The 13,222-nt window shown below is 36.3% G+C and overlaps 2 protein-coding genes across 2 annotated transcripts; both read left to right on the top strand.

Annotated features, from left to right (window-relative positions):
* The first annotated feature begins 597 nt into the window (after positions 1 to 597).
* On the top strand, positions 598 to 1,952 carry LOC137812330 (tubulin-folding cofactor C). The gene has a single exon (XM_068614265.1). It carries the CDS (start codon positions 807 to 809, stop codon positions 1,809 to 1,811), a length of 1,005 nt encoding a protein of 334 aa, XP_068470366.1. The 5' UTR covers positions 598 to 806; the 3' UTR covers positions 1,812 to 1,952.
* Positions 1,953 to 10,182: 8,230 nt separating this feature from the next.
* Positions 10,183 to 10,977, top strand: LOC137809515 (uncharacterized). Its single transcript, XM_068610623.1, has 2 exons — positions 10,183 to 10,458; positions 10,579 to 10,977. Exons 1-2 carry the CDS (start codon positions 10,183 to 10,185, stop codon positions 10,975 to 10,977), a joined length of 675 nt encoding a protein of 224 aa, XP_068466724.1.
* The last annotated feature ends 2,245 nt before the right edge of the window (positions 10,978 to 13,222 follow it).

Below are 13,222 nucleotides of genomic sequence, written 5' to 3' on the forward strand. Positions count from 1 at the left end.
TTTGTTATATTTTTCCATATGATTTTCACATCATTATTTATATTTATCACCATTTTTAGTGTATGTGATAATAATAATAGTTGTTATCCAACATTCATTGAAAACAATAAAAATAAGTTATCTACAACGAAAAAAAAAAAATCCTTATCACCATTATTACTAGTGATAATAATAATAATGTGTTATCCAACATATTTTCATTATTGAAAAAAAAAAACTTAGTTGTAGTTTTGTACAAACAAATCACAAAATTTTATCATACGCTAAAACAAACAAGCAAAATGATATGATAAGCTAATAATATAACACTCTAAACTATATAAATTTAATTAAAAAATATAAATATTTGGAATATTTAGTAGAATAAAAAAATTAATTAAAAATAGTCGAATTTACGTGAGAAGTTTAATTAAATTCTTATTTTAGTGTGTTAATTAGAGAAGTGGCACCAAAGCGCCCATTTATAACAAAAAATTGTTATGCATAAAACAACTCATCCTATAATTTATATAATAATATTGTATTAATCTTTTCATCATATTATTTATTAGATCTCATATATATATTTTTTTAATTATAAAATTTGTTGTGTAAATTAAAGTTTTGTTTTGAAATGTGACTGAAAATGCTCAATCCGTTTTATACAAGGAAGAAAGTGTGATCATGAATCACAATAGTAATTATAAACCTAGACAGGCGAAACTGAGTGAATCGAAGCAACAGAGCATTAGAAGCACGTAACTCCACTCCATGAATCTGGTATGAATTGAGTTTGAGGAATCTGAAAAACACAAGACTGAGCCAGAATGGAAGACGAAACAGAGAAACAGAAGAAGCACTTAGCAATGGTGGAACGGCTATCGAAACGCCCCCAAAGCCGTCCAACAAACGCAGAATCCTCAGCAGAATCTACCTCCTCCTTCCTCTCACGCTTCTCCGAACTAAAAACCTCAATAGACTTCCAACTCCACCAATCCCAATCCCTTTCCTCCGACCCACCCAACCTCAAACTCCATTTCCAGAACATCTCACAGTCAATCTCCGATTTGGAAAAACTCGTGGCCCAAAACTCCTACCTCCTCCCCTCTTACGACGTTCGAACCTCCCTCAAAACCGTCTCCGACCTAAAACTCTCCCTCCAAAACATCACCAACCAACTCATCCCCAAAACCAAATTCTCCTTCAAGAATAAACCCACCAAGAAGGACCCCAAGGACACCGCTATTCCGCAACCCAAACAACTCCCTCAACCCTCCATTCCCGGCACGCGCCTCGCCGCGCGTGAATCTCCCGGCTTCCGAAACAAAGTTGGTGAGGTTTTAGTCGCCGAGTTCAGGGGCTCCGAGGTAGGGGAATTCGCCGTTTCGGATCTCGATTCCTGCGAAGTGAGGATAATAGGTTCCGTTAGGGCGCTTTTCGTACACCGGTTGAAGAATTCTAGGGTTTACGTGGGGCCTGTGACTGGCTCTGTTCTTATTGAGGAAGCTGAGGATTGCGTCTTCGTGATGGCGTCGCATCAGATTCGGATTCACTCTGCGAGAAAAAGCGATTTCTACCTTAGGGTTAGGAGTAAGCCAATAATCGAGGACAGTAACGGCGTGAGGTTTGCGCCGTATTGTTTGAGTTACCGAGGGATTGAGGAGGATCTTCGCGGCGCCGGTCTCGACGCCGAGTCCGGGAATTGGGAAAATGTGGATGATTTCCGGTGGCTGCGCGCGGTGCAGTCTCCGAATTGGTCGGTTTTGCCGGAGAGTGAGAGGGTTGGGATTATTGATATATCGAATTTGAAAAATGGGGATGAGGAAATTTGATTTGAGTCTCTCGTATTGTTTTTTTTTATGTGTGATTGAGTCTGGGTATGATCTTTTATCGGAATTTGATGTTTGAGATTAACGTGATTTTGGTTTCAATAGTGCAATCAATTGAAATGGTTTTGGACATGTTTATTTTCAGTGTAGGAATGAGTTTTCTGTGTGTTGCTTTCACATAGGGTTCCATTTTCTTTTTTCTTTTATTGCTAGGCTTCTAGAGCCTTAGTTTGCTCTTATCTTGGTTTGCGAATCGCTGGTTGTGGTGGTGGGGGAGGGTCTGGGACTGTTGATCCTATGTCAAGTTACATATTGGAGTTGTATAAGGTTGTTGAACTAGATTGGTCTGTTTTTAAAATTAAATGAATTTATTGATTCATGAACTGCAAGTGCATGTTCTTACTGTGCTTCAAATGATTTATCATTTACTCTTCATATGATGGTGTTTTTTCCAATTTATAGTTTAGTGTTGTTGCATGATAGCTAGAGGCTACTAGTGTAGGATTCAATCAGAAGATATACTTGGTTTGGTTATTTTCAACCTCTTCCTCCTCTTTTACTTTCTTGAATCTTGATCTGAACTTTGTTGGGTGGATCATCAATTGTTTTCATTTTTTATTTATTATCCATAGAGCCACCCAGTTGGGTTGCTTGGCAAAATTAGTTTTCACAAATGATAAAATTCCTGAACACTAATTCGTGAGGAAGCCTCAGCTTTGTGCTGCATCAAAAGTGAATCATGCAATCACCAACAATTGTGGGAAAGTAAAAAGAACCTTTTGTTATCACATTAGAGATGTTGATATGGCCCCAAACATCACAATGTAGAAGATCCAAATGGCTAAGTAGAGAAATTAGTATTAGAAGCGAAAGACAATGTTTTGAATTTTGTCAGCACAACGAAGATTTTATTACATTGGGACTGTCATGCACGCATTAAATATAAATAGACTCAAAGAATCATCCTGTACAACTTGATTAACAATGTGATCAATAGTAGTATCTCAATTGCAAAACATGCAAAGCTAGAGATTTTTAATAGAGGCAGTGTGCCACCACGTCTCAAGACACTGAAATTAAATTGACTCCAAAAAAGGGATATTCAACACATTTGCGAGTAAGATGATACATCAATTGAACACTGACAATCAATTGAACACTAACAATAGCTGAAACCTAAATGAAAAATTATCAAACGGAATAACAAACATATTTTGTGGAGAGTTAAGAACAGAAATTGGTGAATATGTCTAACGGAAACAGATCTAAGAGAGGGAGTAATAGCAGAATCTAAAAAACCATTTGTTTTAAGGATCAAGATAAAATAACATTACTGTTTTACTTTTAAAAATGCTGTCTTAGCTCAGTGGTAGAGCACGTGGCTAGATTTTTCTTCTTCTATTCCAATTGCAACCTTCCAAATATAAGGTAAGCTTTTTTTTTCCTCTCCTCTTATCTTCCTTTCTTAGTTATTTAAATTCTTAGTCATCTAGTTTCATTTCATTAATTATTTCTATTCTTCTAACTCTATAAATATGTTTTTTTTAAAGCTAATCGTTGGACAACTTAAATAGGAAAATACATTATTTTCAACTTTCCATTTTAATCTTAGAGTAACATTTACTTTTTTTATTAAGGTAAGAGGTTAACCTCAATCTCAAACTCTTGCGTTTAACAAATTTTTGACAAAGCCTTTCCTAGCTCAGTGGTAGAGCACGTGGCTTTTAACCACGTGGTCGTACTAATCATGAAATTCTATCATTATTAAATTAATTGCATACAATAACGTACAATAATTGTGTATAATTTGATAATTATTATTTCCTTAATACTCACCTGACAGGTGAAGATCATGAACTCCAAACTTGTGTCGCAACGTCATACTCCCCTGGTAGTGAAGATCATCAACTCCCAACTTGTGTCGCAACGTCAAAAAATGTTCCTTGCCCAGTGACTTGCGAGCGACTTGTAATTTTTCTCGAACAATGTGGAAGTCTATCTGTTTTGTGCGTTCATGAAATACTAAATTTGCTGCTATATGTAATGCCGCTTGATTGTCACAGAAAAGTTGAGCTGACAAGTTACATGGCACCGATCTTAATACGTTTGTCTGTTTTTTTTTACTTCCATGAGATAATAGAAGAACCAAGAAAAATGCAATACACAGATACGAGTTGTTTGACAACCTCTCGCCTGAGTCGCAATAAGCTGTCAATGTCAGATTGTTCTCGGATGGCAATAACATGTAAGTTAATTACGATTAAACATGATTATGAACGCATACAATAATGTTCACATACAGATCTTATCATATCATCATGATTCTCACACAATCATACAATCAAGAAGGAATAAACACTTACCTTGATCCATGAGCGATCCTACTTGAGCAATTACTTTATCTCCTTTGTCTCAATCTATCTCTTAGCAATTCCGTTCTTGTCACACACTTTCGTGATGGTTATCAGTGAGACAACTATTATTTGCAGAGACAGAACCCTATAGCCTTTAGTTCCCAATCTCCATCAGATGTAGGTAGGTTTTCATTAGGTATATCATCATATATATATATATTTCTCAGGTTAACCAATGAGCCTTTTAATTCTATTATTATTATTAAATCATATTCGGGCCCAAAGCCCAAACTCTAAGTCATGTGAGTCACTTTATAGAAATTAATATACATAATTTCTTATATAACAATCCTTGTCCCGGTGATCCGATGTACTTTATGACTCGAATTGTGACATCCCAATGAGGTTTCCGTGGAGCCTGTATATATTGACTTAGGGCCCGAACCGAAAATACTATGCCAGGCCGAGTAACCATGAGGTATATCATTCATCCCACAAGTCGCCTGTATTTGATTGAATCCTTTAATAACTCCCCATCGTCTGGTGTGAGTTTTAGGTATTGCTCCATTGGAAATTTGTTTGGACGAGCACCTGTGAGTCTATATCTTGCAAAATATCAAGCGCATATTTTTTGTGACATGTAAATACTAGCTTTGGAACGATTCCTAGAAAATATTTTAAGTATCCAAGATCTTTAATGCGAAATTGTTGTAATAAACAGTCTTTAACATGTTGAATTTTTGTCAAATAATTTCCTATCAAAAGAATATCATCACATAAATCAAAAGAACAAAACAATGATGAGTTATTATGTCTTGTGAATAGAGTAGTATGTCTCGAACTGTTGAAATCCTGCAAATTTAATCACATGAGAAAATGTTGAAAACCATGTCCGGGATGCCTGTTTGAGACCATAAAGGGATTTGTTGAGTCGACATACAATGTTCTCCCCGTCGATGATGCCGGGTGGCAAGTCGATATAAATAATTTCATGCAATGTGCCATGTAAGAAGGCATTTTCCACATCTAGAGTAAACCAATTTCTGGTTGTTGCAATGGTGAGGAGACACCTCAAAGATGTTAATTTTGTTGTTGGTGAAAAAGTTTCACAATAGTCAACACCTTCAATCTGAGTGTACCCCTTTGCGACAAGGCACGCCTTATATCTGTCGACACCGCCATCTGAGTTGTAGTTTATTTTATAGACCAATTTGCATCTTATGGGTTTCTGCTCAGCGGTAACGATGTCAAGGTCCACATTTGATTTAGCTGCAAGGCGGAAAGCTCTTCATCCATTGCTTTTTGCTATTTTGGATCAAAGATAGCATGAGCATAAGTGTGAGGTTCTTTGGTGGCTGTGATGTTGGCAAGATATGCACTATGTGTAGAAGAAAATCGTGAATTAGAAAGAAAATGATGCATAGGATACCTGGTTCCATTCGGGCCAGGCCGGTCTTGGGCAGTGGTCGAATGATTGGCTTGGGATCCTGTTACGTAGTCTTAAAGCCAGGAAGGTAAGGTTGATGTGCGACTGGATCGTCGAACAGGAAGGTCGGTCGGTTGGAGAAGGTTCAGTAATGGGTGCTAGACTTCCTGGCGTGGGAGAAAACGATTGGTTTGCTAGAGGTTCAGGTGCATTATGACGAGTAGGAAAAGAATGTTGGTTTGCTGGAGGTTAGGTGCATTGTGACGAGTAGGAGAAGAAGGTTGGTTTGCTGGAGGTTGATCGAGTGAATGTTGGACAGGAGTGGGTAAGTCAATGTCAATAGCAGGCAAAATACCTTGTAATGGAGGCGAGGATTGCGTCTGCGACTGTTGACAAAATGGGAAAACACCTTCATGAAAGGTGACATCCCGACTTGTAAACAAAGTGCTTGCATCTATATCAAATAATTTGAATCCTTTTTTAGGTGAGCGATTATATAACATCTCAAAAGGTGATTTATTTTTGAGTAAAGGTGATGGCAAACGATTAATGATATATGTGGTGGTTAAAAACGCATTGTTCCCAAAATTCTAATGGCAAATGAGACTGAAATAGGAGGGCTCGTGTTGTGTTTAAAATGTGTATATGTTTTTCTTTTGCTACTCCATTTTGTTGAGAAGTGTAGACGCAAGTGCGGTGACATTAAATAACTTTTTTGAGAGAAAAATTACGCATTGAAATAAATTACAATCCGTTGTCAACACGGATGGTTTTAATAGATGTTTGAAATTGATTTTGTGCAAAAGTAATGAATGATTCTAATAAATATTGGGTTTCAGACTTATGAGTCATAAGAAATAGCCAAGTACATTTAGTATCATCGACTATAGTGAGAAAAAAACGATTTCTAAAACGATTTATGAGGACCCCAAATGTCACAATGCAATAGATTAAATGGAGAATGAGATCTTATTGTGCTTAAATGAAAGGATAGCCTTGTATGTTTAGCTTTGAGACAAATACTACAATTATTATGAATGAGAATGAGATTTTTACCGTTAATGTTGAACTAGTAAATAGTATTTGCCAATTGTTGAATTTGCTCGGCAGTGAAACCTTGTACGAGGTTTCTATCGAACTCGCTAGTGCCTTCTTTATCAGACGTGATGGAGAGGCTGTCAGAGCACCAAGATCAGTGCTATGATACCATATAAGAAAATTGTATGTAAGGAGATGGTAAGAAGAAAGAAGATGTTTTTTTTTATTCTTTTGTGTGTTTACATCACTCCATGTATAGTAAATATATACAAGTGTATGAAGACTTTTGTAGGAACTAATTGAAGGAAATAAGAGAAGAAAAAAGATTGTATAAACTGATTGAAGGTAATTACACAAGATTGCAAAACTGATGAACTGATCTTTTTCATTTTGATTTACTCAATCATATATATAATAAAATTACAATTACTGGAAGCTATAAAATATAAATACTAATAGGCCTTTAAACCGACCATTAATGTAATAATAATGGTAAAATAGTTTAAGGATAATAAAATCAGAATTAATAACCAACATCATCCCTTAATTCTGATTTGTAACAACCTTCATGCCCAACCTATCTCTTAACTTGATGAAAGCATCAATGTTTAGTGAAAATATCTGCAATCTGATCTTCTGATCTGCAATATTCCAATTTGATCATGTTCTTACCAACTTGGTCTCGCAGGAAGTGATATCGAATATCAATGTGTTTACTGCTTTGATGAAAAACTTGATTCTCTACAAGATTAATTGTAGAGACATTGTCAACATAAATCTTAATTGAAATTTTTAGATTAAAACCAATTTGAGTCATGATATTGTTTTTCTCAATCACCATCAATTCTTTATTCATAGTCATAGTCTCTTGCCATTTGGGGTGTTGAATGACATCTTTAAGTCTTACAGGTTCTGATTCTGCAAGAAAAACAAAGTGAACTAAATCTCCATTGTCATCAACTTCATCATCAAGATTTACTTCACAATCTTGAAGGTATACAGGTTGTCGCTGCTGCCTTCTTGGTCACTCCATCATAGTTGCAATTGGAGTTGCAACTTCAGGTTGAATTACAGCTTCAGGTTGAACTGCAGGTGCTTCAAGAGTGACTCTATCTTCCACATCATTGTTCAAAACGTAAATATATCATTTTTCGAATCCATTTCAGCTGTTGCGTAAATTAAGATGGTGCGTAGTGATGGAGGGGTGAGTACAAGTCTAATGAGTTCAAGAGGCACTGTGAAGAACTTGAGTTGCAGCATAACATAACTTGCCCCTACACACCTCAACACAACGGAGTTGCTGAGAGAAAGAATAGAACAATCATGGACATGGCGAGGAGCATGCTTAAAGCGAAAGGTATGCCAAATTATTTTTGGGCTGAGGCCGTAACATGTGCAGTATATTTGATAAACAAATCACTCACTCGGAGTGTTCCTAACACAACTCCGATTTAGGCATGGAGCGGATTCAAACCCAATGTGCAACACTTGAAGGTATTTGGGTCAATTACTTATGTTCATGTCCCCAAGGCAGCAAGATCGAAGTTGGATGATAAGGCCATTTTCATTGGATATAAGCATGGGGGATACAAACTGTACAATCCAATGACAAAGAAGGTGATTGTTAGTCGTGATGTTACATTTGTCGAAATGAGTCATCCAAATCTGCAAACAACTCCTTCTGACCACACATATGATTTGTGCAACTGTATCCAAATACCAAGTATGATTGTTTGGTATTTCATTTGATGTGGTTGCCATTAGTACTGCATGATCCTCTTCATCTTGTACGTGATTACGGTCTTCTTGAGCACAATTGGCAACATGATTATCACCTTTTGATCTGCATTCATTTGCATAATGGCCACTGCATAATGGCCACGTTTATGACAATTATAACACTCAACATTTGATTTATTATAAATGTCTCCTCGTCCTCCGTGCCAAGAGTTATTTGAACTTGGATTGTGATTGGAATCAATTTTGTTTTGCTCAGCGACTCCATGATTCTGGCCACCACGACCTTTGCTGGAATAACTACCACCATGTCCCCGTCCTCTGCCTCGTGAAGTACCGTGTTTATGATAGGATCTACCAATTGAGGCTTGTGCTTGTAAAGCCTGTTGAATTGGTTTTTCAATATTATTGTCATTCATCCGCTGCTCATGCTCTCGTAGGGAACCAGACAATAATCTTATTGTCATTTTTGAAATGTCATTGGCATCTTCAATTGCGGCAACAACATGTTCAAATATGGGAGTTAAAGATCTCAAAATCTTCTCCACCTTTGCCTGCTCCAAATGTGTTTCACCATTGATCTTCATCTGATTTGTCAAAGCAAGAACTTTATTTATATAGACATCAACAGTCTCTGTGATTTCCATCTGCAGTAGTTCATATTGGCGTCTTAGGTTTAAAGACGCACCCTCTTGATCTTGTCATCACCTTTATAATTGGTTGACAAAATGGTCTAAGCCTCACTTGCAGTTGTTGCTTCTTCTATTTGTTCAAACATCTCGTCATTCATCCCTTGATGGATGAGATACAAAGTCTTATTGTTCTTCTTCTTCTGATCACGATGCACGCTACTCATTGCGCCTCAGTTGCATTAGCAGCTAATGCACACACCACCGATTGTAATTTTTTCCATCAAGGATAGGGACTAATAATTGGGTAGAGTTCATGATAACAAACTGGCTATGATACCAGTTGTAGGAACTAATTGAAGGAAATAAGAGAAGACAAAAGGTTGTAGAAACTGATTGAAGGTAATTGCACAAGATTGCAAAACTGCTGAACTAATCTTTTTCATTTTGATTTACTCAATCATATATATAATAAAATTACAATTACGGGAAGATATAAAATAGGAATACTAACATGCCTTTAAACTACCAATTAATGCAATAATAACGGTAAAATAGTTTAAGGGTAATAAAATCAGAATTAATAACCAACAACTTTCTCTCTTCAAATTACAAGCTAATTATGTAGGTCTTCATTAATCATGGATTATATCGTTATTAAATTAATTGTACATAATTGTGTACAATATCGTACAATAATTGCATACAATAATTGAATAATTCCGTATAATTTGATAATTATTATTTACTGGATATGTTGCACTTTGAGTAATTTTCTTCTCTTCTCTTCCTTTCTTAGTTATTTAAATTCTTAGTCATCTAGTTTCATTCCATTAATTATTTCTATTCTTCTAAGTCTGACTCTATAAATATGATTTTCTCTTTTTTTTAAAGCTTTGTTGGGCAACTTAAATAGATAAGAGGGTTAACCTCAATCTCAAACTTTTTTTTAACCAATTTTTGACAAAGCCTTCTTAGCTCAGTGGTAGAGCGTGTGGCTTTTTAACCACGTGGCCGTGGGTTCGATCCATTAATCATGATATTCTGTCATTATTAAAATAATTGTGTACAACGTACAATAATTGCAGATGTCGAAAAGTTTTTTTTAACAAAGCCTTCTTAGCTCAGTGGTACGTGATCTTCAGTCTGACGCTCTCCCAACTGAGCTTACAATAATTGCATAGGGATGAATGACGAGACGTTTGAGCGAAGGAGCAACAACTGCAAGTGAGGCTTGGACCATTTTGTTAACCTTTTATAAAGGTGTTGACAAGATCAAGAGGGTGCATCTTCAAACACTAAGACGCCAATATGAGCTGCTGCAGATGGAAACCACAAAGACTATTGATGTCTATATAAATAAAGTTCTTGCTTTGATAAATCAGATGAAGAGCAATGGTGAAACACATTCAGAGCAGACAAAGGTGGAGAAGATTTTGAGATCTTTAACTCCCAGATTTGAACATGTTGTCGCAATTTAAGAGGCCAATGACATTTAAAAAATGACAGTAAGGTTATTTTTTGGTTCCCTACAAGCACATGAGCAGTAGATGAATGACAATAATATTGAAAAACCAATTGAACAGGCTTTACAAGCACAAGCCTCAATTGGTAGCTCCTATCATAAACACGGTAGTTCACGAGGCAGAGGACGGGGACATGGTAGTAGCTATTTCAGCAAAGGTCGTGATGGTCAGAATCATGGAGGCGCTGAGCAAAACAAATTTGGTCTTAATCACATTCCAAGTTCAAATAACTCTTGGTGCAGAGAACGTGGTCGCAGAGGACGAGGAGACATTTATAGTAAATCAAATGTGGAGTGTTATAATTTTCATAAATGCGACCATTATTCAAATGAGTGCAGATCAAAAGGTGATAAACATGCTGCCAATTGTGCTGCTCAAGAAGACAGTAATCACGTACATGATGAAGAGGATCATGTAGTACTAATGGCAACCACATCAAATGAAACACCGAAAAATTAGACTTGGTATTTGGATACAGGTTGCACGAATCATATGTGTGGTTAGAAGGAGCTGTTTGTAGATTTGGATGACTTATTTCGCACACAAGTAAAATTCGATGATTGCAGGTTCCTTTTGGTGACTGGAAAAGGGCGAATTCTAATCACATTGAAGAACAGTGATCACAGGTACTTTTATGATGTTTTCTACGTACCTGATATGAGAAAAGTAATCTATTGAGTATGAGACAGCTGACCGAAAAGGGTTACGTGATGCACATAGTTGAAAATCAATTCTCAATTTTTGATAAAAAAAGGTAGTTTGATTCTTAAAACCTTTTTATTAAAAAATTGCATGTTTCCAGTAGATCTTCATATGGGTGATTTCAAGTGCTTGAATGCAATAGTGAATAATGAATCGTGGTTGTGGTATTTACGCTTTGGGCACTTAAATTTTCAGAGTTTGGAAAATCTCTCTAAACGAAATTTAGTGAATGGTTTACCCCATATTCATCACTCTAATCAATTGTGTGAGGCTTGCATTTTTGGAAAGAATCACAAGATATCATTTGTTAAGGAGCCTTGGCGTGTGAAATTTCCTTTGGAGCTTTTTCATACAGATGTTTGTGGCCGATGAACATATCATCAATTGGAGAGGTAATAAGTATTTTTTTAACCTTTATTGATGATTTCTCAAAGAAATTTAAAGCATTTGTTGAAAGATAGAGTGGTAGACTAATTCAGATGGTGCGTAGTGATGGAAGAGGTGAGTACAAGTCTAGTGAGTTCAAAAGGCATTGTGAAGAACTTGGGTTGCAACATAACATAACATGTCCCTACACACCTCAACACAACGGAGTTGCCGAGAGAAAGAATAGAACAATCATGGACATGGCGAGGAGCATGCTTAAAGCGAAAGGTATGCCAAATTATTTTTGGGCTGAGGCCGTAACATGTGCGATATATTTGATACACAGATCACCCACTCGGAGTGTTCCTAACACAACTCCGATTGAGGCATGGAGCAGATTCAAACCCAATGTGCAGCAGTTGAAGGTATTTAGGTCAATTACTTATGCTCATATTCCCAAGGCAGCAAGATCGAAGTTGGATGATAAGGCAGTGAAGACCATTTTCATTGGATATAAGCATGGGGATACAAACTGCATAATCCAATGACAAAAAAGGTGATTGTTAGTCGTGATGTTACATTAGCCGAAGATGAGGAACGGAAATGGAATGCAACAACTGAAATGGATCGAAAAAACGATATATTTACGTTTTGAATGATGATGTGGAAGATGGAGTCACTTTTGAAGCATCTGCAGTTCAACCTGAAGTTGCAACTCCAATTGCAACTATGATGGAGCGACCAAGAAGGCAGCAACGACAACCTGTACACCTTCAAGATTGCGAAGTAAATCTTGATGATGAAGTTGTTGATAATGGAGATTTGATTCACTTTGCTTTTCTTGCAGATTCAGAACCCGTGAGACTTGCAAATGTCATTCAACACCCCAAATGACAAGAGGCTATGAATGAAGAATTGATGGCGATTGAGAAAAACAATATCATGACTCAAATTGGTTTTAATCTAGATGTTCCAATTAAGATTTATGTTGACAATGTCTCTGCAATTAATCTTGCAAAGAAACTGGTTTTTCATCAAAGAAGTAAACACATTGATTTTCGATATCACTTCCTACGAGATCAAGTTGAGAAGAACATGATCAAATTGGAATACTGCAGATCAGAAGATCATATTGCAGATATTTTCACTAAGTCATTGAAGATCAATGTTTTCATCAAGTTAAGAGATTTGTTGGGCAGGAAGGTTGTTCCAAATCAGAATTAAGAGGGGATGTTGGTTATTAATTCATATTTTATTATTATTAATTATGATTTTATTACTCTAAAACTATTTTACCATTATTATTACATTAATGGTCAGTTTACAGAGCTGTTAGTATTCCTATTTTATAGCTTCCAGTAATTATAATTTTATTATATATATATTATTGAAGTAAATCAAAATGAATGAATCAGTTCAACAATTTTGCAATTTTGTGCAATTAAGTTCAATTAGTTTCTACAACCTTTTGCCTTATGTTATTTTCTTCAATTAGTTCCCACACTCCCAACTTGTGTCGCAGTGTCAAAAAATGTTCCTTGCCTAGTGGCTTGCGAGTTGTATTGTGTTGGTACATATGAAAGACTGATTATCCCGGCTTGTAATTTTTCTCGCACAATGTGGCAGTCTATGTCAA

Source organism: Phaseolus vulgaris, chromosome 2, assembly GCF_000499845.2.
Source record: "Phaseolus vulgaris cultivar G19833 chromosome 2, P. vulgaris v2.0, whole genome shotgun sequence".
Classification (NCBI taxonomy): Eukaryota; Viridiplantae; Streptophyta; class Magnoliopsida; order Fabales; family Fabaceae; genus Phaseolus; species Phaseolus vulgaris.